The sequence below is a fragment of the Dendropsophus ebraccatus genome, chromosome 5 (genome assembly GCF_027789765.1).
Source record: "Dendropsophus ebraccatus isolate aDenEbr1 chromosome 5, aDenEbr1.pat, whole genome shotgun sequence".
Lineage (NCBI taxonomy): Eukaryota > Metazoa > Chordata > Amphibia > Anura > Hylidae > Dendropsophus > Dendropsophus ebraccatus.
Window position 1 is genome coordinate 45,107,855 of NC_091458.1, and position 25,561 is coordinate 45,133,415.

Here is a 25,561-nt window from a genome sequence, read left to right on the forward strand (position 1 = left end):
ACAATCACTGAACTCAGGGAGAACAGTGAAAAAATCCAATGGAGTACTCATTTACGAGTCTCCACTGATTGCCCCCTACAAAATTTGAATATGCAAAGAAGGGGTCAGTGGAGCCTCAGTTATGAGTCTCAAAACACGGGAATAGCCAGATATCCCTCTCTCCAGAGAAGGAAGTCCGTTGCCAAGGGGTGCCTCCTAGTGGGGAGAGCACCAAACCAGCCTGATACGTAGTCCTTCAGGTCCTTACTCTGTTGCGAGCTTTGGGACCTAAATAGGGAAACACCAGGGTGGCCCCTGTAAGTCAAAGTCTAACTCTGTGGCGAGTATAACGACATAAGACAACTGCAGTTTCGAGGATCTGCCCCTCGTCAGTGTGGAGTAGGATTCTGGCTACCGGGGGCAATGAAAAATAGACCAACAAAACACAACAATCACTCAACTCAGGGAGAACAGCGAAAGAATCCAATGGAGTACTCATTTAAGAGTCTCCACTGATTGCTCCCTACAAAATTTGTCTTATGTCGTTATACTCGCCACAGAGTTAGACTTTGACTTACAGGGGCCACCCTGGTGTTTCCCTATTTAGGTCCCAAAGTTCGCAACACAGTGAGGACCTGAGGGACTATGTATCAGGGTGGTTTGGTGCTCTCCCCACTAGGAGGCACCCCTTGGCAATGGGCTTCCTTCTCTGGAGGGAGGGATATCTGGCTATTCCCGTGTTTTGAGACTCGTAACTGAGGCTCCACCGACCCCTTCTTTGCATATTCATAGTTTGTATATTATGCAGAGTTTTTTTTTTTTTTTTTACACTTTTACACATCAGCTGTTATACTATCCTACTGGGTTTATTATCTGTTACCAGTGTCATTGATCACAGTAATCCTTCATGATGTTCTACTTGTAATAAGATTATTAGGCTTACGGGTATCACTTTGCAGAAGCTGTGTGTCAATTTCTTTCTCCCATTACCGGTAAATATATTCTATACTGTAGTTTTTTAATTTTATTACACTGCTTCTGGTATTACACTGCTGTCACGTTAATAAACATTGAAGACTATTTCTTTAAAGGCACCTGTTACTGCTTTCTAAAGTCAGGTGCCTGTGGAATTGTGCTTTGCTGGACAGGGTACTGTATGCCAATGGCACCTCTTGGCTTGAATGAGCGAGTGGCATGCTGCAGCCTTGATATACAGTATGTACTGAAACGAGTTGCTGCCAGAACCACATGGTGCCTCTGCCAGTCAGTAGCATCAGTTAAAGCACAAAACAATGAGTATCTCAAAGATTGTCTTGATTAAGGCCTTATTCACACATCCCGTAAAATTGTCCGCGGACACAGATCCGTGACCACGGACAATTTTAGGACCCATAAAATCCTATGTGGGCATTCACACCATCCGTGCCATGATCCTTGGTGCAGAAAAATAGGACAGGTCATAGTGAAGATGCCTCTTCCCGCTGCTGTCCCCTGCTCCTGGCTGTCCTATCCCCTGCTCCTGGCTGTCCTATCCCCTGCTCCTGGCTGTCAAATCCCCTGCTGCTGTCCCCCTGCTCCCGGTTCTCTCACCTCCCCCGCTCCTGTCACCACTCCCAGCTCTCATCTCCTCTGCTGCTGTCCCTTGATCCCTGCTCTCACCTCCCCCACCCCTGACCCCCACTTCCCGCTCTCACCTACCCCGCTCCCTGCTCTATCTGCCCTGCTCCTGTTACCACTCCCAGCTCTCATCTCCCCTGCTGATGTCCCTCGCTCCCGGCTCTCACCTACCCCACTCCCGGCTCTCATCTCCCCTGATGCTGTCCCCCACTCCCGGCTCTCACCTCTCCTGCCCCTGTCCCCCCGGCTCTCATCTCTCCCGCTCCTGTCCCCACTTCTCCCGACTCTCATCTCTCCCGCTCCTGTCACCGCTCCCGGCTCTCATCTCCCCTGCTGCTGTCCCTCACTCTCTTCTCTCACCTCCCTCGCCCCTGTGCCCTGCTTCCGGCTCACACCGGCTCTGTCCCCTGCTCCCGGTTCTCATCTCCCCTGCTGCTGTCCCCTGCACCCGGCTCTCATCTCCCCCGATGCTGTCACTCGCTCCCAGCTTCCCCGCACAGATGCAGTGAGCAAACGTTCAGTATTCTTTACATAGCGGACAAAATCACGCTCTATGAAAAACACTGGACATGTAAATGAGGCCTAACAAGGTCAATCTGGTGCTTTGGCGCCGATACGTTGTCCATTTTTCCACTGGGTGGAAGGATGAGGGATTATTTTGTTTAGTTGACAGATGTGGGAGGTTTCTGCTAACTGGTACTGAAATGTATGCAAATACAAAGTCCGCATGAGAGAGTCTGTTCTGCTAAAACATTGGTTTCATATAGAAGTTAATATGTGAATGAAGAAACATTGTGACTCTGTGATCTCCTTCAGACACTGCAAAGCAATCTGGCCACAAACAAGAGATGATGTGAGACAGACAAGGGTTGTCAAGCAAAAGAAAACCTATTATATATTAATATCAAGGGTGTTGGGCTAGTGGCGAATCGAGCTTGCTTGGCTGCTGCTTGACAGACACCAAGGGAGCCCTAAGGGCCCTATTGACTTTAATTGGGTCCACAAGGTCTGCAGTGTTTGTTCTTCATTTGACAAGATTCAACCTGTTTCTTGTCCGGTAATTACAGATACTGCACTGAAGGCCTCAAATAGATCTTTCAATGCTGATGGGAACCTAGCCATAGAGTGATTTCAACAGCACCTTTTTTACATTGTCTAGGACCCCACGGCATGCCATTTCCACAGTGCTGACCTGCCTCAAATTCTGTACACCATCTTAGCACTAACAGTTTAAAGGGAACCTTTCACCCTGTGACCCCAGGCAGAAACGGACTTGCCCTGCAATAAAGCTCAATATACTTACCACATCGGTCCCGGTCCCATCCCGGATCCCGCTATTGACATGGAGAAATCGCCTAATCTTCTTCTCGCGCCCATTATGGTAATGAGCGCAGCCGGGCCCGAAGTCCAGCCTTCTCCACGCCTCCGACAGTTGATTGACGCCGGTCTTCTTCCTCCGTGTCTTCTGTCTTCTCGCCGGATCCCGCACAGGCGCCATGACGGACGTTCTCGGCACATGCGCAGTTCACAATTGGAGCCGCTCCACAGCTTCACTGTTTACCGTGCATGCGCAGAAGTGACGAGACCTTCACAACGGCGCCTGCGTGGGAATTCGTTAGAAGCCTGAAGATGTCAATCAAGTTACAGGAGGCGTGGATGGGCGGCAACGAGAAGAGGACCTCATGAATAAGCTGGACTCATCCGTCCATTCCTATAGACGTTGGACTCATCTCGGCTCATTGCCATAATGGGCGTGAGAAGAAGAATCAGCGATTTCTCCGTGTCAACAGCGGGATTCGGGACGGGACCGTGACCGATGTGGTAAGTATATTGAGCTTTATTGCAGGGTATGTCCATTTCTGCCTGGGGCCACAGAGTGACAGGTTCCCTTTAATTACTTGAGATGCTGTGTACTACTATCATATAGAATGCAATTTTTTTTCTTTTTTACATTTGTTTTAATTGTTTTTATATAACATTTGGGCTACGTTGATTGCCTTGTGGTGTTGTGTGACCACCAAAATAGTATAAGTGATAAGCAAGAAGTTAAATATATCCCTGTGTCATGAACTATTTGAATATGCAAAAAAAAAGCCAGTGGAGCCTCATTTAAGGGTCTCAAAACACAGAACTAGCCAGATATCCCTCTGTGAAGGGCCCAGCCAACTGGTGGTTCCTGTAGGGAAACCACCATATTAAGTGGCCCTATAAGTCAATGTAGTGACAAGGAAAATCAAGGCCAGGTGTCCATCCACAGACAGCTGTTTCGGGGTGTTTCCCCTCATCAGTGTGGAGCAGGATTCTGGCTAGGTGGGAGCAATGCCTAGTAGAGCCATAAGAGAAACAGGTCACTGATCTCAGGGAGACCAGCCAAAGATAACACTGTAGGCTGCCGGCTAAAGTGCTCAATACAGTGAAATCCATCCGACTTTGGCTGGTCTCTCTGAGATCAGTGATGTGTTTACCCTCTCATGAACTATTTGGGCAGTGTATCATCAGAGAATTAGTTTTTTTCCATTGTGCTCCTTTATCTTCCAGTGAATGGTGCTGGCTTGGCCATGGCAACAATGGATATCATCAAGCTTCATGGGGGAACTCCAGCAAACTTCTTGGACGTAGGTGGAGGTGCTACTGTCCACCAAGTGACAGAAGCCTTCAGGCTCATCACGTCTGATAAAAAGGTACCAGCTGTTTCTCTGTACTTTTTTTTGTCCTAATAAAACCTTTGCAGGCCATTGATCAACTATTGGGTTAGTGAATATAGATGGACAAAGAACAAAAAATTATTATTATGCGACATGTAGATTTTTATTTGTTTTTATCTTTTCTTTTGGTTGGTAAATCTTCATGCAGCATTGATTCAGTCTTGTGTTTTATTGCTGACTTTCTAAACAACCAGATTGTACAAAACCAAATTCCAGGTTAAATAGAGCTTAAAGCAATTTTCAGAATACAAAATAATAGTGCTAGATGTTCAGCCCAGTGGGATGTATAGTATTGAGTCTGACTCATGTCTGTGTGGTCTTGTAACACATTCCTGTTTCACACTTACAGATTATTTTTAGTTACTAAATTTCCCTTATGCGTTTTGGGAAATTTATATCCCTGTTCATATCTAAACCACAATGTTCCCACATCTGCCACCGTTTCAGCTTACTTGCTTTTCTTACGGGATCCTTTCAGATTGCACTGCTAGTTTAATCATTAACCCCTTAGTGACCACCATGCTGCCTTTTCACGGCGGTCACTAATGGGCTTTATAAACTGCCGGCGGCAGAGTGGGGGATCAGCTGTCAGTGTGACAGCTGACCACCCCCTGAAACTACCTGGAGGATTCTATGCTCTGGGTAGTTTAACCCGTTAAATGCTGCTGTCAAATCATGACAGCGGCATATTACGGGTTAAGATGGGTCCCGGTCGGTGCCGCAGGTATACTCACGTGATCACGATGTCCCGCGGCGCCGTCTGATCCCCCGATGTTGCCACTACACAGTAATTGCTACTACACAGTAATGTACACTAGTGTAGAAGTAAAAGAAAACGGCACCAAAACACAATCGCCCCCCCCCCCCATAATAAAAATGCATTACATTCCCCATATACAATAAACCCTTAAATGAAATAAATCAAAAACACAAATATACATATTTGGTATCACTATACCATATCTATAAAACTATATCAATTATTATATTGCACGACACACGCTGTAAAAAAAGGAGAAAAAAAAAACGTATCAGAATAGCTGTATTTTATCAATCTGCTTTAGAAAATGTCATAAAAGAGATCAAAAAGTCATATACATATAAAACTTGGTATCAATAGAAACTACAGATCTACGCGCAAAATATAAGCCCAAAACCAGCTCTGTCGCGCAAAAGATAAGAAAGCTATGGTTTTTGTGGATTTTTGCAAGGAAGATAGTTTCTATTGCGCCAAAGTGGTAATAGTTAAAAAAAAAAACCTACACAAATTTGGTATCGCCATAACCGTAGTGACCCAGAGAATACATGTATTATGTTATTAGTGACCACCAATACAGATTTTTATGGTGGTCACTAATGGGCTTTATTCTGCTGCCATCAGCTCTTTATGACGAAGGCACAGAATAGTGCAGCGGCGCCGGTAAGACCCGCAGACCCCTCCTCTCAGCTACCGGAGGTAGCTGAGGGGTTGGGGCAGAGTGTGGGGTCAGCCCCGGCCGGTCCCCTCACTGGCAATTGCCAATATCAACAGTATAACGGCGGCCGCCGTAAAAGGGCACTGTATGCTTTCATCTCCTCTCACCATGAATCCACAGTGAGAGGAGATGAATACATGTCCCCCGTCCCCAGGATTAACCCTAGTGTTCACAGTGATTGATTCCTAAAAAAAAAAAAGGATCAAACTCCTATTCTCTCCACCACCAGAGGTGGGGGAGAGCATGGAGCAATGATCCATGGTACAAGTGATCAGCGGTATATACCATATGCCACTGATCACTTGTTCCAAATGCTGCCGGCACTTTTTATCCCCTGTCACCATAAATTATTGGTGACGGCATAAAAAGTCAAGTGCCCCGGATTACCTGTAACCACCCCAGGCTATCTGTAACCACCCCAAATTATTCATAACCACCCCAAATTATTCACAACCACTCCAGTTTACCTGTAGCCACCGCAGATTGCCACAGGCTGCCCATAACCACTACAGATTGCCACAGATTGCCCGTAACCACCCCGCATTACCTGTAACCCCCAGATTGTCCGTTACCACCCCAGATAGCCCGTAAACACCCCAAATTGCCACAGACTGCTCGTACCACCCGAGATTACCCGCCACCACTCCAGATAGCAAGTAAACACCCCCAGGTTGCCCTTCACCACCCCAGATTACCTGTAATCTCATTTAAATATATATTTTTTTTTTTTTAGAAACTGCGCTATTCTAATAACAGATACTAGCTGCGTTTTTTGCTTCAGTGGTTTTTGCCCACATATGGGGTACCGATGTACTCAGGAATACCTGCTTTACAAATTTTGGGGTGCATTTTCTCTCCTGTTTCTCGTGAAATTGAGAAATTTCAAACTAAACAAACATGTTATAGGAAAAAAAATTTTTTTCATTTTTACTTTCTAATTTTGAATACTTTCCTCTAATATCTGTGGGGTCAAAATGCTCACCGCACACAAAGATGAATTCTTTGAGGGGTGCACTTTCCAAAATAGGATGACTTTTGGGGGGGTTCTATTCTGCTGACACTACAGGGGCACTATAAACGCACCTGGCGCTCGGAAACTTCTTCAGAAAAATCTGCTCCGAAAATGCTAATTGGCGCTCCCTTCCTTCTGAGCCCTGCTGTGTGCACATACAGTGGTTTATGCCCACATATGGGGTACCGTAGTACTCAGGAGACCCTGCATTACAAATTTTCTCTCCTGTTGCTTGTGAAAATAAGATACTTTAATCTAAACGAGTATATTATTTAAAAAATTTTATTTTCTATGGTGATAACCTAATGGTGAATACTTTCCTCAAGCCACTGTAGGGTCAAAATGCTCATTATACCCCTAGATTAATTCTTAAGGTTGTGTAGTTTCCAAAATGGGGTCACTTATGGGGGTTTCAAGTATACAAGCCTCCTAAACCCACTTAAGGGTACAAACACACACACCGTATACGCAGCGTATTTACTGCTGCGCTACGCAGCAAATACGCAGCAGATTAGATCTAAATAACTGAACACAGTATCAAATCTGCTGCATATTTGCTGCGTATCTGCTGCGTATACGGTGTGTGTGTTTGTACCCTAAAAAAGAACTGGTCCCTAAAAAAATCAGTTTTGGAAATTTCAAGAAATTTGATAATTTGCTGATACATTTCTAGGCCCTGTAACACCCTAGAAAAGTAAAATATGTTTACGAAAAGAAGCCAGAATAAAGAGGACATATTGTTAATGTGACCTAGTAACTAATTTATGTGATATGACTTTCTTTTTTTAGAGGCAGAGAATTTCAAAGTTCGTAAAGTGCAAATTTTTCATGATATTTTGATGTTTTTCACAAAAAATACACAAGATAGTGACCAAATTTTGCCACTAACACAAAGTACCATATGTTACGGAAAAACATTCTCAGAATTGCTAGCATACGTTAAAGCATCACCGAAGTATAAGCGCATAAAGTGAGACAGGTCAGATTTTGAAAAATGAGCCTGGTCATTAAAGGGGTGCTCCAGCGTAGGGGCACTTTTTTGGGGGGCCTGGGGAGGAGGTGGCTGAAATAAAAGACATCCACTTACCTCCCCGGTTCCAGCTGCGGGTCCCGCATCACGGCGTTCTGGTGCCCGGTTCCCGGGTGTTGACGCCGCCCGAGACGCTACGTCTCAGGGCCATATACTACGCAAGACAGAAAGACAGAAAAAGGCGCACCCACAAAATAATAATATGTAAATCTCAATATCTTTATTATGTATACAAAAAACAGCAAATGGACATACACTTAAAAACACTTAAAAACCCAATCCGGGAAAACCATCACAGGGACTAGACGTAGTAATGTACGTGTCCCTCTAGCCGCAGCCCCAACAAACCAATAACTATCAGGCCCTATATCCTATTGTACACTGATGAACTGAAACATCCTGACTTATCACAATACATGTATCCTAAAGTGCACGTGCTCACAAAAATATCAACAACTAATCAATGAAACATACAACAATAGTAGTGTGAGAAATATAAATCGAAAAGAAATTCATGTACATCTCCCCCCCAAAAAAAGTGACCAAGTGCATAACCTATCATATAATAGCAGAAAGTCAGGGTCAACACCATATAAACTGGTAAAATATCACCAAGGGCTCTGAAATGGGGCTCCGGTCTGTAACCCTACGCGTATCGTCACCTCACGTGACTTCGTCAGGGGTAACGGTTTAACATTCAATACATCTTTATATATCCATTTGTCCCCAAAATAATCTCAATCTAATTGTATACAGGTGTCCATTACCTTGTCCACTGAGGGAGAGCATTCACCGGCCCCCATCATGGCGGAAAGCGGCGTGCGTATCAGCCAGTGCGCATGACCGGAAATGCGTTCCACAGCGATATATCCGGAACTCAACCATGCGTTCCATCCGGAATCACATGACCGGAAGTACGTTCAACCTTGATATTACCAGAACTCAATCATGCGCTCCATCCGGAACCACATGATCGCAAATGCGTTCCACCAAATCACATGACCGCTATGCGGCAAACATATGTCACATGATCACTGTACGTTCTCCCGTTCTCATAGATACTGCAGAGCATGATGGGGGCCGGTGAATGCTCTCCCTCAGTGGACAAGGTAATGGACACCTGTATACAATTAGATTGAGATTATTTTGGGGACAAATGGATATATAAAGATGTATTGAATGTTAAACCGTTACCCCTGACGAAGTCACGTGAGGTGACGATACGCGTAGGGTTACAGACCGGAGCCCCATTTCAGAGCCCTTGGTGATATTTTACCAGTTTATATGGTGTTGACCCTGACTTTCTGCTATTATATGATAGGTTATGCACTTGGTCACTTTTTTTGGGGGGGAGATGTACATGAATTTCTTTTCGATTTATATTTCTCACACTACTATTGTTGTATGTTTCATTGATTAGTTGTTGATATTTTTGTGAGCACGTGCACTTTAGGATACATGTATTGTGATAAGTCAGGATGTTTCAGTTCATCAGTGTACAATAGGATATAGGGCCTGATAGTTATTGGTTTGTTGGGGCTGCGGCTAGAGGGACACGTACATTACTACGTATAGTCCCTGTGATGGTTTTCCCGGATTGGGTTTTTAAGTGTTTTTAAGTGTATGTCCATTTGCTGTTTTTTGTATACATAATAAAGATATTGAGATTTACATATTATTATTTTGTGGGTGCGCCTTTTTCTGTCTTTCTGTCTTGCGTAGTATATGTTCTGGTATAAGGACATTGGCAGCATCCCCCTTATAAATTTGTAGTAGCTCCCACCATCTTTGTTTGTTTATTATACGTCTCAGGGCCACTCAGTAAAGGAGGCGGGATCCAAGTGGACTTCAAACTGATCCCGCTTCCTTCACTGAGTGGCTGAGCGGCCCTTAGACGTAGCGTCTCGGGCAGCGTCAGACACCCGGAAGCGGCCGGGAACCGGGCACCGGAACGCCGTGATGCGGGACCCGCCGCTGGAACCGGGGAGGTAAGTGGATGTCTTTTATTTCAGCCACCTCCTCAGGTCCCCCCAAAAAAGTGCCCCCACGCTGGATAACCCCTTTAAGGTCCAAATAGCCTTGGTCCCTAAGGGGTTAATATATAATGTTGTTAATATTTCCTTTTTTAGGTTCTGGCCATTCTAGTGAATATTTTTGGTGGTATTATGAGGTGTGATGTTATTGCACAAGGCATCATAATGGCTGTAAAGGATCTGGAACTTAGGATACCTATTGTGGTCCGCTTACAAGGTAAATAACTTGGGTGCCACTTTATTTCATATGTTTTATACATCTTATGCTTTAAATTATTTATGGGATAAAATTAAAGTCTGCCATTTTTTGTTTGGGTGGGGGGGTTATTTTTTAGAAATTCTAGGTAGCTTTTTTTTTTTTTACTACTTTAAATAAATAAACTGTGTCGCTGTATTTTGATCCTCGTATTAAAGGGGTACTCATGCAAAAAAAACCTTCAAATTCAACTGGTGTCATAAAGTTATACAGATTTGTTATTTACTTCTGTTTAAAAAATCTCAAGTCTTCGTATACTTATCACCTGCTTATGTCCTGCAGGGAATGTTGTTTTCTTTCTAGTCTGACACAGTGCTCTCTGCTGCTATCTCTGTCCGAGACTGTCCAGAGCAGGAGAGGTTTTCCCAATTAGGGTTTGGTGCTGTTGTGAATAGTTCCTGTGTTGGACAGAGGTAGCAGCAGAGAGCCCTGTGTACGACTGAAAAGAAAACATTTCCTGCAGGACATACTGCAGCTGATAAATATGGGAAGAGTTGAGATTTTTAAATAGAAGTAAATCACAAATCCTATATAACTTTCTGAAACCAGTTGATTTGAAAGAAAAAGATTTTCGCTGGACAACCCCTTTCATTTTTTTCTTCTCATTTTGCAGAGCTTGTGGTCGATTGTTTTGTTTTTGGTACTATTTTACGGGACATCTGACCTTTTTTGCTTTTTATTTATCGGAGGCAAGGCAACCAAAAAAAAACCTGCATTTTTTTGCTATTTAGATATACATTTTTTTCCTAATAGTGCTCACCATTGCCAAATAAATAACATTATTTTTTAATAATTTACACATTTCTGAATGCGGTGATAAGTTATGTTAAATTTTTGTTGTTGTTTGTCCTTAATTTTTTTACGATATGTGTAATACTAACGATATGTATATATATATATATAAATAAAAAATGTTATTTATTTTTTTTAAGAGCTGGTACAATCATGGTGGGCTCAGAGGCATGTCCTACTTTTTCCCCCCACTCATGAACTAGCATTATATATTTCATTTGTGAAAAGATCCATATATTCCTCTGCCGCTTTTTGTTGTTTTTATTCACAATTATTGAATACAAAGCCAGATCATAAATAGATTTAATTGTAGATAAAAAAAAAACCAAGCAAACCCTGAAGGCTTTTTTTCCGGTTGACGCCAAAATTCACAACCTGATAAGCTACACTTTAAAGGGTGAATTCCCCTTTTATTGTCCTAATGCATTTAAAATGAAGTGGCTTCATATGTGGTCTTGATTAAAAATCTCCTGCCGTTCTTTATCTACATCGCTTATATAGATAGACCAAGCGTTTTCATTGTAAGTGACTACAAACAATCTCTATGTAGTCTGATCCTGCAGTGATATGGCCTTCCATCCACCCTATTATTCATGCTCATATACATTTAGGATACAAAGAGAGTAAGACTGTGGCGTCAGGGGTTTCCCTGTTTGTAACATGGTACCATTATTATTCATATAGCTTTACCTAGGAGATACACACACAAGTAACAGGCGATTTTTAATTTGAACCATTTACAACATTGCTTCATTATTTTAACGTTAGTCGCATTAGAGCAGTAAAAATAACCATGAAAGCCTTAAAGCATATAGATATCATATATAGTATTATGTGCTGGTTGATTCAGGAATTTTCTTTTCACTTCTGTAAATAGGAGATGGTCTCTTATTGAGAACCAGCCTTATGATCTTCTATTTAGTCTATATTTAGCCTGACTGAACCTCTACGCAACTAATAAAGCAGCTAAGAACCGGCAAAGTATCCGGATGCTGTGTGTTTAATATTAATGAGATTTGACTTCTTTGACAAGTGATATACTGATTCCTAGTGAATGAATAGTCCACATACACATGAATGCTCAATTGGCTCACAAAATGACTTCTTCCATTGAGCGTCTGTGAAAGGTCCGTCCCAATAAAGCAAAAAGACATTGCCGTAAAAATAATAGAAATCCATTGCATAAAGCACAGTCTTTTTTTATGCATCCATAAGTTTCATGCTGCAGGTTTATTTTCTGTGTTTAGACACTGAAACTAAGCAGTTGTGTTATTTGTTTCCTAGTGGTTAGACATATGGCTCAGCTATGTTCTGCATTCTGGATCCGTTTTATTTTCACAGCGCAAAAGGCGTCTCTGAGATTGTGGCTTTTAATGTTCCACCAATCTGCGCACCTTATCATATGACCTTTATTCTGCAGGTCTGTGTTTATCTGCACAATGGACAGACACAAAACGAAGAGATGACGTAGAATGAGAGGAAATGTTAATCATAAGGGGTTGTACTTGGGTGATAAAATTGGAATATCAATGCAGAACAACAAAAAGATTAGTTCTGTGCATGGAGATAAGTCACCAATGAGATTTATGAGTACATAAGAAATATGCGGTGACTTATATTGCTAATAATAAGACCAACACAATCAAAGTGAACATCCATCTAGCTTCTCCGTCTAGGTGGACAGTTTATGTTCATCTCTTTCAAATCCGAGAATGAAAGGCAACATGTAGAATGAAAATGCTGGTGTTGCAAGTTTTGTTGTTCAATATAACGCCTAAATATGACTGTACTATTTATGTATACGTTGGCTTCATGTAACCATCATATTATTTCTTTGGAAGCGGTTGCAACATCCTTCAGCAGCTGCATCACATGTAACTTGGTGCAGCCATGAGTTCAATCTCTGGACAAGCGTGATGAACGGGCCCTGGCCCAAGGCAGCTGATTTTAAAGAAACAGTTACATGGAGATATTGTATAAATCAATTAACATGGATAGATGACCCCAACCAGAAGCATCTGGGATTGAGGCCCTTCTGGATAGACTTAGCGCAGGTATTGGAGTATTGCACCTCGGGTGGGTGACCATATAAAGGGCAGCTACAACTGCAGCAACAAGACCAAACTTCAGTGTGAACCAAAAAATAAAAACATTTTTATTAACGCTATTTTTTGGTTTGCACTGAAGTTAGGTCTCGTTGCTGCGGTTGTAGTGCCCAGAGTGACACCCCCTGCACTAAATGCGTACAGAAGGGCCTCGATCCCAGATAGTTCTGGTTGGGATCATCTATCCATATTGTTCACTCTGGCTTGGAGCCAAGAGTACCCTGGAGCAAGCTGCGGTGGAGGAGGTGTATATGTGCTCTCTATAGAGTTGGGCCTATATGTCTGCACAACTCCTCTAGGTGAGTGAAACCACTCATATCTATTGCTTTATTGACTAACTAAGATTTACTACACCAGAAGACGCTCCTGTCTCTTTTTCTTCTATAAATCAATAAACAGCAAAGGAATATTTAAATTAGCATAATTAAGTGTTATGTTACTGAAAGTGGTAGAAACTTGAAACAACCTTCCAGCAAATGTTTGAACAATTTTACTGTACATCCTTTACATATTTACGGGGGAGGGGCATGGTTACATGTTCCTCCATGTCAGCCATCTTATGGACAGAATCACCACAGAGCAGGAAAGCACAGCCTGAAGGTGGGGTGTGTGATTTTAGCTCTTTGTGGTATACAGGGAGCTGCTGTAAGTAAGTGCAGTCAGTACACTTACGTATACTCTACACGGAACCTGAACAGTTTGGCAAGTTTTACACCAGTAATAGGGTTGTGCTTTAAAAGCTTATCAAAACAGATTTTTATTTGGAACATTTTAAGTTCTTAAACTCTTCAGTTTCTTATATTTTTCTCTAGCTAAGTGGTTTCTGTTCTATTTCCTCAGGTACTAGAGTTGATGATGCTAAAGCACTGATAACTGCCAGTGGTCTGAAAATCCTCGCATGTGATGATCTGGATGAAGCTGCTAAAATGGTAATAATTGGGAAATTTGTACCCTTGATAGCTCTCTGGAAAAAAAAATAGATTTTGTCTGTCTTATCCGATTAGACATATTGAAAAATCTTAACTTTTGATTAGGGTACATGCCCTGTAGGCTTGTTTGCCACCAGTTTTTATACCTGGTGTATTCCATCATAATAAAAAAAAATATCTATCTATATCATATTTGCCCTCCTCTGTTCCCTGCAGCACCAGTCTCAGCGGCTTCTGGTTTCCTGCTGGTCACCACTCTTTTTTCGAGACAAGATGTCTCCGTATGACCTGCCTGTTCAAGACTTTGGGGTCTATTCCACAGAGTGATAATCGGCCTAATTCGGCCGATTATCGCTCGGTGGAATAGAGAAAGCGATCAGCCGATGATCGTGTCATTGGCTGATAGATGATTTTAGGTTGGGCCTAAATAAACAGTCACCCACCGTGCATTGCTGTGTGGAATAGCGATGCGTGGCGGGCGACAGACGATTCAAGCAGCATACATTACCTAGCAGGGCTTCTCCTCCGCTCCGTTTTCATCCCGGTCCCTTTCGCAGCAGCAGCTTCGGTGCCGCCGGACCGCTCAGCCAATCACAGGCCGGGACGGCCGTGGCCAGTGATTGGCTGAGCGGTCTGACAGCTCAGTTAGGCCGCTCCGGAGTTGATACTGCGAACGGGACTGGGATGAAGACTGAGCCCTGCTAGGTAATGTATGCTGCAAGGGCTGCAAGGACATCAGTAACTATGTCCCTGCAGCCCTCGCTAAATGATCATGGCCGTGGAATAGGCCCAGTAAACGAGCGCCGATCTAGCAGATCGGCGCTCGTTTACATTATTGATCAGTCCGTGGAATAGGGCCCTTTCACTGGCTGCATCTGTGCTTCACCTCAGTCAGTAATTGGCCGAGTGGGTAATTCCTGCCGCAACAACGCGGGTGGTGAACAGCCTGTGAAGTGGAATGAAAGTGAAATAGCTGTGCTGCATAGAATGGGCTGCTAGGGTAACACTAATTTTACATTCAGGTGTTTGTTTTTTTTGATGATAGGCACACTTTAAAGGGAACCTTTCACCATGAAAAATGCTACCTAAGCTATCGGCATTGTGTTATAAAGCAGAAGTAGCTGAATAGATTGATATATATCTTTTATGGGAAAATATTTAGTATAACTTGTAATTTATTGTTTGCAATCTCTGATGTTTCTATGCTTAAGGGTCCTATTCCACGGGCCGAGCAGGGCCCGATCAACGATGTAAACGAGCGCCGATCGGCTAGATTGGCATTCGTTTACTGGGCCTATTCCACGGCCCGACAATTGTTAGCAAGGGCTGCAGGGGACATAGTTACCGATGTCCTTGCAGCATACATTACCTCTAGCAGGACTTCTCCTCCACTCTGTCTTCCTCCCCGGGCCCCGCGGCGCAGCATCAACTCCAGGGCGGCCTGACTGAGCTGTCAGACCGCTCAGCCAATCACTGGCCGCAGCAGTCCCGGCCTGTGATTGGCTGAGCGGTCTGACAGCTCAGTCAGGCCTTTCCGAAGCTGCTGATGTGCCCTGGGACCCGCGGAGGAAGACAGAGCGGAGGGGAAGCCCTGCTAGGTAATGTATGCTGCTTCTCAAATCGTCAAATGCGCGGTGGGTGACTGATGGTTTTAGGTTTGGGCCTAAATAAATTTCCACTGAGCGATAATCGGCCAAATTGGGCCGATTCGGCCGATTATCGCTCCGTGGAATAGGCCCCTAAGAGTCCAGTCCATTGAGTAACACCGCCCACTGGACTCCTTAACACAGAATGATCAGGGATTTTATTCAAAAAGTTATACTGACTCTTTTGCCACAAAGATATATATGAATCTGCTCAGTTCTTCCTGCTCTATAATGTGATGTTGATATGATATATAGCATTGTCTTGGTGAAAGGTTCCCTTTAAGTGAAGTACTATTGCTATTTAAAGCGTAACTGTCATTTCAGTGTCTTTTTCTGAAAACAATAAATATCAATAGTACAAGCGATTTTAAGAAACTCTGTAATAGGTTTTATTTACCAAAAGAGTTTCCTTCTGTACTCAAAAAGCTGTTTTCCTAGCACCCCCCTCAGTTCAGAAGAAGCCGGATTTCTGTGTCCATTATGTGTCTATGGAGAGGGGTGGGGTTGAGAGGAGTGAGTGAGCACAGAGGAGAGAAATATCAGTCCTGCACAGCACAGCACCTCGCAATCTTCTCTCAGCAAGTTCCTAGATAAGCACTGACCTTTCTGACCTCTGAATCCAGCGTTTTAGGTGCCCAAACAGTCTACAAACAGCTGACCTTCATGTCTCCTCTTCCTGCTCGCTCATCTCCGGCCCCTCCCCCTCCAAAGGGATATAATGGAGAGAGCAGAACCCGTCTTCACTGGCTTCTCTGTAATGAAGACTGATTTGTCTGATAATGCGCAGATAAGAAGAAAGAGGCTTTTTTTTGCCTAATAAAACCTATTATAGAGTTTCTTAAAATTGCAATAAAAAAATATGACTGTTACACTTAAACATTTACATATTGATGATAACTTATATTAAAAGGGAAGAAATGCAGTTTTACCAAGCTCTCTAAATGAGATCCAGTGTGCTGTTTCTTCCCATCCTTGCCATGTAATTACTGTACATGTTATGTTATTCCGGAACATTTCAGATGCATTTTTCTTTTCAAAACCATCCGTTTGGTAGTCTGTATACAAATACATTACTCTCTATTGAGCTTGAGTGTTGCAAAATGTTTGAACTTGAATGTGGCTACAGTAGTCGTAGGATTCTATGAAGAAAGAACTATGAAACTTAACAGAAAAGAACAGTAAAGAAAGGCGATTGATCACAAACAGCCACTAGGTACTTTCATTATGTTAGTCTTTGAAGTTTTAAGTAGTAACATTTCATTTATTTTATAATGTAGTTTGAAAGGATTTGGATTTCTGTTATTCCTGTTTCAGAATATTAAATTGCCTTTTAAAGAAACACAATCATGTTGCTAATAGACCACAGCTAAATAGCAGGGATGTTAATTTTAAGGGTTAAGAGTTCTGTTCTGGGCTTCTAGTTATACCCAGTGACCAGCGTGTCTTATCTGGAGTGGAGGTCAGTTTCTCTGTGCATTCTATGAGACAGACACAGAAAGGAGTAATATTAACATCATAGGCATTGGTAGAGATGTCCACCAAAAGGCCGCCTGCATGACTACATGACCCAGAAGATACCAAGGTTTACATGAATAAATGGAAGTTTCCCCATAAAACTATATATGCATCTGCTCGGCTTCTCTGATTCTATAAGATGAAGACTGCAGAAAGGACTATATTTTGAACATGACAGGTTCCCTTTAAATATCGTTATGTAGCTCATAGAAAATAGTGTTTTCTTGTCCTGCAGAGACTGCTTAAATAATACAGCAAAGGTAGTGTACACTTATTGTTGGTAGAGAATGTGACACCTCCGAGCGTATTTCTGTAAGCCCAGCTTTACACAGCTTGGTTGTATTAATGAGGGATAGTGGCCTTAAGAGCTTATGGTGTCCTTTATACAAGGACCAAGCTGTTCTTCCTGGGCTTGGTGGCAATGAGAGCTACATATGGCTTCCCTGCTGTGCAAAACATGAGCAAGAGAATGGAAATAAATGTACACATCAAAAAGACGCCTTTTGTCAAAGGACATTTGGAGACTTGAGGTTATATTTATGTGATATTGTAAGCCTCGCAGTCATGCCAAGGTCAGAAGTTTTTTCTGTCATACAGTATGTGTTGGAAGAATTGTGCAAGAGGGCAAAACAGGGCTGCCGTGCAGGAGAATAGGAGATGGGTACCAGGCAGAAGGACAGGGGTGCCGTGCAGGAGAACAGGACAGGGCTGCCGTGCAGAAGGATAGAAGGGGGCTGCTGTGCAGGAGTACAGGACAGGGGTGTGCCGTGCAGTAGGACAGGACAGGGGTGTGCCGTGCAGGAGGACAGGACAGGGGTGTGCCGTGCAGGAGGACAGGACAGGACAGGGGTGTGCCGTGCAGGAGGACAGGACAGGACAGGGGTGTGCCGTGCAGGAGGACAGGACAGGACAGGGGTGTGCCGTGCAGGAGGACAGGACAGGACAGGGGTGTGCCGTGCAGGAGGACAGGACAGGGGTGTGCCGTGCAGGAGGACAGGACAGGACAGGGGTGTGCCGTGCAGGAGGACAGGACAGGACAGGGGTGTGCCGTGCAGGAGGACAGGACAGGACAGGGGTGTGCCGTGCAGGAGGACAGGACAGGATGTCTTTAACATCTCAAAAGATCCTATCAGCCGACAAGTCCCACCTAGCACTTTTATCAGTGAAATTAGCGTGTTTGGGAATGCTCCTTACCAATAATTGGTCCATGTGAAAGTTCCTTTAGACATTCAGCCAGCTAGGGATGCTTGGAGGCTTCAATTCTGGGGGTGGCAAATTGATTTTGGTCTAAATACTTAGGGAAAATCTGCAACAATGTTGCAGAATTTCAGTCCTGTGTGAATATATCTGAAAATGTATTTAAAAACCTAGGACAAAGAAAGATATCCTGACACCATAGCACTGTGGTCGGTCTCTGTATGGATTAAAAATTAGGGGCAATACTTTCCATTTATTCATCAGCGCTTCCTGCGTGTTGCTAGTAAAGCAGGGCATGTTACTCAGATAGGCCCAGAAGCTGCTGGGATGGACGCAGTGGAGGATTGGGGGAGATGAGAATTATTTATTTCTCATTTTTATCACAGTCCAAGCCAGTAAGCCGCAGTTGTATGGCTTTAAACAACCCCTTTTAACAATCAGTAGTAATAGAATGGCAAATACAATCTATTATTGGGTACTATTAAACACACCGTAACTCCTCGGGGTGCCGCGTGTCAATCACTGGAGACGCCACCTCCTGAATATCCACAATTCAAATAAGTATACTGAGATGTAGATGCATTTTCAAACAATTCTTAAGTTGAATTAAATTATCATATTGTGATTTCACAACTTTATGCATTCCATCAAATCTTAAAAGTCCAATGACCCGACATCCATGAGTGCGACGCTCATAGTGAACGAATGGGGAGTCCGATGCTCCGTCATTCTCTATGGGCATCGGACTCTCCTGTGAGCGCACGCACGCCGGGCTTCGGGCGCTCATATCTTCGTGACCCGACCGGATCAGGAAGCGTGACCTGGCGGGATCAGGTGAGTATAGGGGGCTGTAACGGGGGTCGGGAGCCTGTCACCCCGGCACGGGGGGTGACAGGTCTCCTTTAAGGGGGCTCCGTCTTCACGCCCAGAATGGACGCTGCTTAAGTCCTTGTGTCCTTAGGTGGCAGAGACCTCCATTACAGACGGGAGGCCAGCTGTTGGCATAACCACGCAACGTTTCGGAGGTGTGAAGACTGAGCCCCCTTAATGTTTTTGCACTCGTGGGTGTCGGGTTATTGGACTTTTAAGGTTTGATGGAATGCATCAAGTTGTGAAATCACAATATAAAAAATTTTATACAACTTAAGAATTTTTTTTAAAACGCATCTACGTGTCAGTATATTTATTTGAAATACAATCTATTATACATATAGATGTGGAAAATCGTCAATCTTTTATTGTCATGTTTTTAAGCAGGTACTGTCATGATGTACTCTGACTAGAACGGTGTGAAATCCATTCTGCCGCCTGACATTCGTGTATCAATGGATATGACAATACCAGGTCAGCTCCTTGCACAACCCCTTTGAAACTGAATTACCGGAGTCGCAAGCATTACCAACAGCTCCTGGTCATATCCACGGATATACAAACTTCCGGTGACAGAAGTGAATCAGCGTATATCATGACAGGTACTAAAAAAATAATTTATGCGTTACATACCGTTATAATACATATGTTCTTTTATCCTGTAGGTTGTAAAGCTGTCAGAAATCGTAACACTGGCGAAACAAGCTCAAGTAGACGTGAAGTTCCAGTTGCCGATCTAGTGGTGCACTGCATTTTGTTGGCTTGGAAAGTTGTGTTTATTTTCTCCTTTTCTTGTCCAGGTTTTAATTATATGCTTAAAATTACTGAAAGAAATGGTTGGTGTTTTACTGAGATGCTGCTTTGGAAATCATCATTGTCACTTCACTTATATATTGACAGTATTTCTCCACTCTGAATTTCCCATCGCAGCCTATCTGGTGTAAAGAAGTAGTAAAACTATAGCCCACATACTATGCAAGTTGCTTCACCATAAACAGGTATCCTGAATAGTCAAATCCAGTAATATGCTGTATGGAGTGCAGTGAAATATTGTGTAAGAAGTCCTCTTCCACTGCATCCTATCTATGCTCCCTTCCTTAAGTTTTCTGTCTTGTTCAATATAGACAACTTGTATGTTACCTACAGTTCATCTTAAAGCCAATAATCTGCAAAGTGCATGTACATACATAGCAAACATTTTGTCTGATAGTCCAATGTTTTTATCATCAGTACATTATATCTTTTGTATGGCAGCATACCCAATTCCCACCATAAATAAATTTACTGATAAAAACAATGAAGAAGCAGTTTTTACCACTAGAGCTATGCTGTATAGTACATAAGCACCTAGCGAACAATGTAATAGTATTGATCTGTCAGTAGTGTCATAGGAACGTCATCACTTTAGCCTTTTTAATGCTGCTGCACTAGTTAAGTTTCCGGGCGTATAAGGTAACATAATATATTAGGTAATTTGGCCATCACATATGAATAATACTGAAGTAAATACCCTGGCAGACAAATTGTTCATTACCTGGTGTTTTACCACTAGCAAATACTGGATGTATAAGAGTCAAGCAGCAGGTAGCAAGTACTTATCATTTGTTACCTGTAACATTTGCACATTAATAATAGAGAAACTTTTTAGTGACACACTAGGGCTCTATTTACACTACTGTTATGCTTATCTTTTATCTTGGATATATTATCAGTTGCTTCCCAATGACTCATTAAGTCAGCATTGCAATGTTTTAAGGTCAAAAGTAGGATTGCAAACACCGTAATACCCGATAGATGAGAAGAAAAATGCCAAACCTAAGACCCAAGGTCTAAATATGTTCATTTAAAAGGATCGGCCATTTTATAGTAAAATAGTTCAGTGTACAGTATTAGTAAGTGTACTCACAGCATTTACTGACAGCAGCTCCCTGTGTACCTCATAGAGCTAAAATCATACTCCCCTCCTCCAGGCTGTACTGCCCTGCTCTGTGGCGAGTCTGTCCATAAGAAGGCCGACATGGAGGAGCCCCCAGTGTGCTCCAATGACAAATACAGGTTCAGTGGTGGACACTAGGGGGCGGGGCATGGTCACATGCTCTCCATGTCGGACATCTTATGGACAGACTCGCCACAGAGCACTGCAGCCCAGCCTGGGGGAAAGGAGTCTAATTTTAGCTCTGTGAGGTACACAGGGACCTGCTGTCAGTAAGTACAGTTAATAATACTGTACACTGAACTATTTTCCTATAAAGTGAACAACCCCTTTTAATTTGATATTTTATTTATGTCAGATCCAGTACAGTATGTGTGTGTGTATATATATATATATATATATATCTCTATCTCAACCTATTCTTGATGAGTTGGAAAGTTAGATTCAGTTATTTTACTTAGTCCAGATACCAACTGTTTTACATGTTCTTTTTGGACCTGGACATATACTTTGTATGCAGGTAGAGCAAAGTAATGTTAAGCACGTGAGGTGTTCTGCTAGTCGGCCGTTAGGATGCATAGTGCAATGTCTTCAGCTTGTGTTTTATATACTCTTTACAGCCATGTTCTTCTGTGCATTTCTCCAGTCACTCTGTGTATATACAACACATGTATAAAATGATTTTGAAAATAAATCCTGAGACCTATTTAAAATGGGTGTAAGTTGTTACATTTTCACAGAATTAAATATCAACCAATAAAACTGTAAACTGAAAAGCTTTATTATGTTGTGTTTTACAATATATATCACAATATATTTATTGACATATGAGTATCTAAAGGATTCACAAGTATTGTTTACAAAAATACACAGCAGAGACCGTGTGTTATAGGTCAATTAGGATTATCAAAATAGTTTATATTTGCCAAATGCTAGAATAATATGAGAATGAGAATTTTCAGGCATTTTTATTACTTTCAGCAAAGTCAAAAGTTTACATACACTAAGATTACTATGCCTTTTAGTGAAAATTAGTTAATTAATAACAAAGCAAATCGCATTGTTAGCTTGGCAGCCGGCTGCCTTTTAACTCCATGCTGCTTCTCCCTGGTGCCGGGAAAAGCTGGATCCAGTCCTGGGATCTGCTAAACTAAAGAAGCGATTCGCTTCGTCATTATTATAGATCAACATGGAACTTTAATCAACTTGGAACAGCCCATGTGATGTCATGTCTTTGGAAGGTTTATTGGCAGCATCTTAGTTAATTAGAGACACACATGTAGATGCATTTTAAGGCACACCTGAAACACACTGCTTCTTCACATAACATCATGGGTAATGGTGCGTTTACACAAAGAGATTTATCTGACAGATTTTGCAAGCCAAAGCCAGGAACAGGCTATAAACAGAGAACAGGTCATAAAGGAAAGACTGGGATGTATCCTCTTTCCAAATCCATTCCTGGCTTTGGCTTAAAAAATCTTTCAGATAAATCTCAGTGTAAACGCGACATTAGTTTAAATAAATGAGCCAAGATATCAGGAAGAGAATTGTGGACTTGCACAAGTCTGGTTCATACTTGAGTGCAATTTCTAGATACTTGAAGGTGCCTTGTTTATCGGTAGATACAATTTTATGTTGAAGAACAAACAAGTGTCCAGCTGCACAGTAAGAAGATGGGTTCTGTGTCCCAGGTATAAACGTGCTATGTATGAAATGTGCATATTAGAGATAAGCAAATTTGTGTTATTGAAGAGCTACGCTACACTCAGCCATCGGCCTGTCAGCCAGCTGCTTTTGATCTCTGCTCTGGGTGCCTGGAAAAGCTGTATGCAGTCCTGGGAGAAGTCCCGGGGTTAGATTACAAGTCTATGGAGGAGGAGGGTGGAAGAAAATGGGAGGAGCAATACAGAGAGAACAAGACGAGACGGCTTGCAAAATAGAAATCTGCAGAAAAATGCCATATGCAAGATTTATAATGGCAGCCAGATAATAGAGCTGCTTCTCAGGTACACACAGAACAGCTTATCCTGAAAAGTCACCTGAAATGACAGGTAAATACACGTGAATAGGTGACATATCTGTGCAGAATAACCCCACTCAATGGACATTAAGTCTTGCAACAAGAAGTTGTAAAAGTGCTTCCCCTGCTGACTTATAAAAGGTCTCAGAGGCTACTTTTGAGTAGTGGACTTCTTGGTGAAAGACTGTTGACTGCTGCACATGCCTCTACAACCCATTAAAGGAGAAGTCCGGCGAAAATTTTTATTTAAGTATTGTATTGTCCCCCAAAAGTTATACAAATCACCAATATACACTTATTATGAGAAATGCTTATAAAGTGCTTTTTTCCCTGCACTTACTACTGCATCAAGGCTTCACTTTCTGGATAACATTGTGATGTCACGACCCGACTCCCAGAGCTGTGAGGGCTGTGGCTGCTGGAGAGGATGATGGCAGAGGGATGCTCAGTGTCCCTCCAGTGTCCTGTGTCCCTCAGTGTCCCTCTGCCATCATCCTCTCCAGCTGCCACAGCCCGCACAGCACTGGAAGTCGGGTCGTGACATCACCATGTTATCCAGGAAGTGAAGCCTTGATGCAGTAGCAAGTGCAGGGAAAAAAGCACTTTATAACCATTTCCCGTAATAAGTGTATATTGGTGTTTTGTATAACTTTTGGGGGGGCAATACAATACTTTATTAAAAATTTCGCCAGACTTCTCCTTTAAGCATTTAGGGTGAGACACCTTTCGGCAGCCGAAGAGTGCAGGATCTACAGGCCCAGCTGCAACATCTGTGGACAAAACAAAAAATACCCCTTCGCCTTATTACTTTAATCACTTACATTCCTAATTGTGCCCTGAACATACAGATATTTAGGTTTATTGTTTCACAATTCAGTTAATAGAGGGGTGTAAACTTAAAGGGGTTATAAAGGATTTGAAAAACATCTGCCTTTCAAATACAGCACCACTTGTCCCCATTTTTCGTATGGCTTTCCAGCTCAGTTCCATTTAAGTGATTGGAGCTGAGTAGTGATGAGCAAACTTGCCGAATGTTTTTTTTTTTTAGGACTCCCTAGGGCTGCATCTAACTTCTCCATCCACCAGGAGTCAATTGCAGATCATTCTGGTATGGCAATTTCGCTCATCATTAGTGCAAATTTGTAATACCACAGATGAGGACAGGTGTTGGCACTATTTTTGGAAGAAAGCAGATCTCTTTTTCTAATTTTGGATAGCCCCTTTAAATTTTAATAATTGGAGTAATTTATATAGTCAGAGGGTGTGAATGCCAAATACACACCCTCTGACTATATAATCTCACCCGTCACCCCATTATTAAAAAAGAGTTTACACTAATCTGACTATTAACTGAATTGCCAGACAAGCTGTAAACAATTGTATTTGGGGAACTTAAGGGGCTATCAAGAGACTGTAAAAAGGTGTGTTGTGGGCACCGCATGTTATATAGCAAGGCCTTATATACACATTCCGTGTTTTACAGACGTGTCATCAGTGGAAGCCCTGTAGTAGAGTACTCTACTACAGGGCATCTGCGGACGACTTGTCTGTGAAACTTGTCTAGATATCATTTTGAGTGTTAGCTATAGGTCCTCAGAGATTCATTTGATTCCAAAAATAACTTCTTGGTAGGTTATTTATTTCTTTTGTCAATGAGAGTATCTACATATACAGTGGTGCCTTGGATTACGAGCAAAATTCATTCCGAGACCGTTACAAATCACTCTTAAAGCAAAGCAAATTTTCCTATAAGTAATAATTGAAATGCAGACAATTGGTTCTACACACCCAAAAATAATGATTTTTATTCTGAATAACATGTAATACAAATGAAACAAACATTCAGAAACAGCAGAATATGTGATATTATAAGTTACTGTACAGTAATGGAGAGGATGGGAAACACAAGGACTGGCAGAGACTGCAGGGAGCATGACGGAATGAGCAGGGCAGATGTGGGCACATACATGCAGTGCTCTCTGGGGAGAGAGGGGTTACAGCTATGAAGAGATTACCTCCACAGTCCTGTCCCTTGATGTGAGCCCCAGCCTGAAGTAGATCTGCTATGATTTGGAAAAACTGTGAGCTCTTTTTGCAAAACGCTGTCAATCCAAGTTACTCTTAAACCAAGGTACAACTGTATATATTTATACACACATAAAAGAAAAAATACAGTAGAAGTTTCCATTACTTGTTCATCTTGTACAAGTAAACATTTATCACAATGTTTTCTTCCTCTCTGATTATGGTTCGCTGTCAGTGGATGAAAGGACCTAGATATACCCACAGTGCTTCTGACGGAATTTTTTTACAATGTGTCGGAGCTTAGGTGATATTTACTTGTACAGTGTTTTGGTTTTATAATTTTTTTTTTTAAGACACAGGGGGAGATTTAGCAAACATGGTGTATTCAGATTCCACCTTTCATTTTCCAAAGAGTCTGT

General features: G+C 42.4%; 1 protein-coding gene across 1 annotated transcript in view; it reads left to right on the plus strand.

Annotated features, from left to right (window-relative positions):
* Nucleotides 1-21,870, plus strand: part of SUCLA2 (succinate-CoA ligase ADP-forming subunit beta) — a 69,958-nt gene extending 48,088 nt beyond the window's left edge. The window contains exons 8-11 of the mRNA XM_069970007.1: nt 4,135-4,277; nt 9,948-10,068; nt 13,845-13,933; nt 19,827-21,870. Coding sequence (XP_069826108.1) covers nt 4,135-4,277; nt 9,948-10,068; nt 13,845-13,933; nt 19,827-19,901 — 428 coding nt within the window. The 3' untranslated portion in view covers nt 19,902-21,870. The remainder of the gene's footprint in view (nt 1-4,134; nt 4,278-9,947; nt 10,069-13,844; nt 13,934-19,826) is intronic.
* Nucleotides 21,871-25,561: the final 3,691 nt, after the last annotated feature.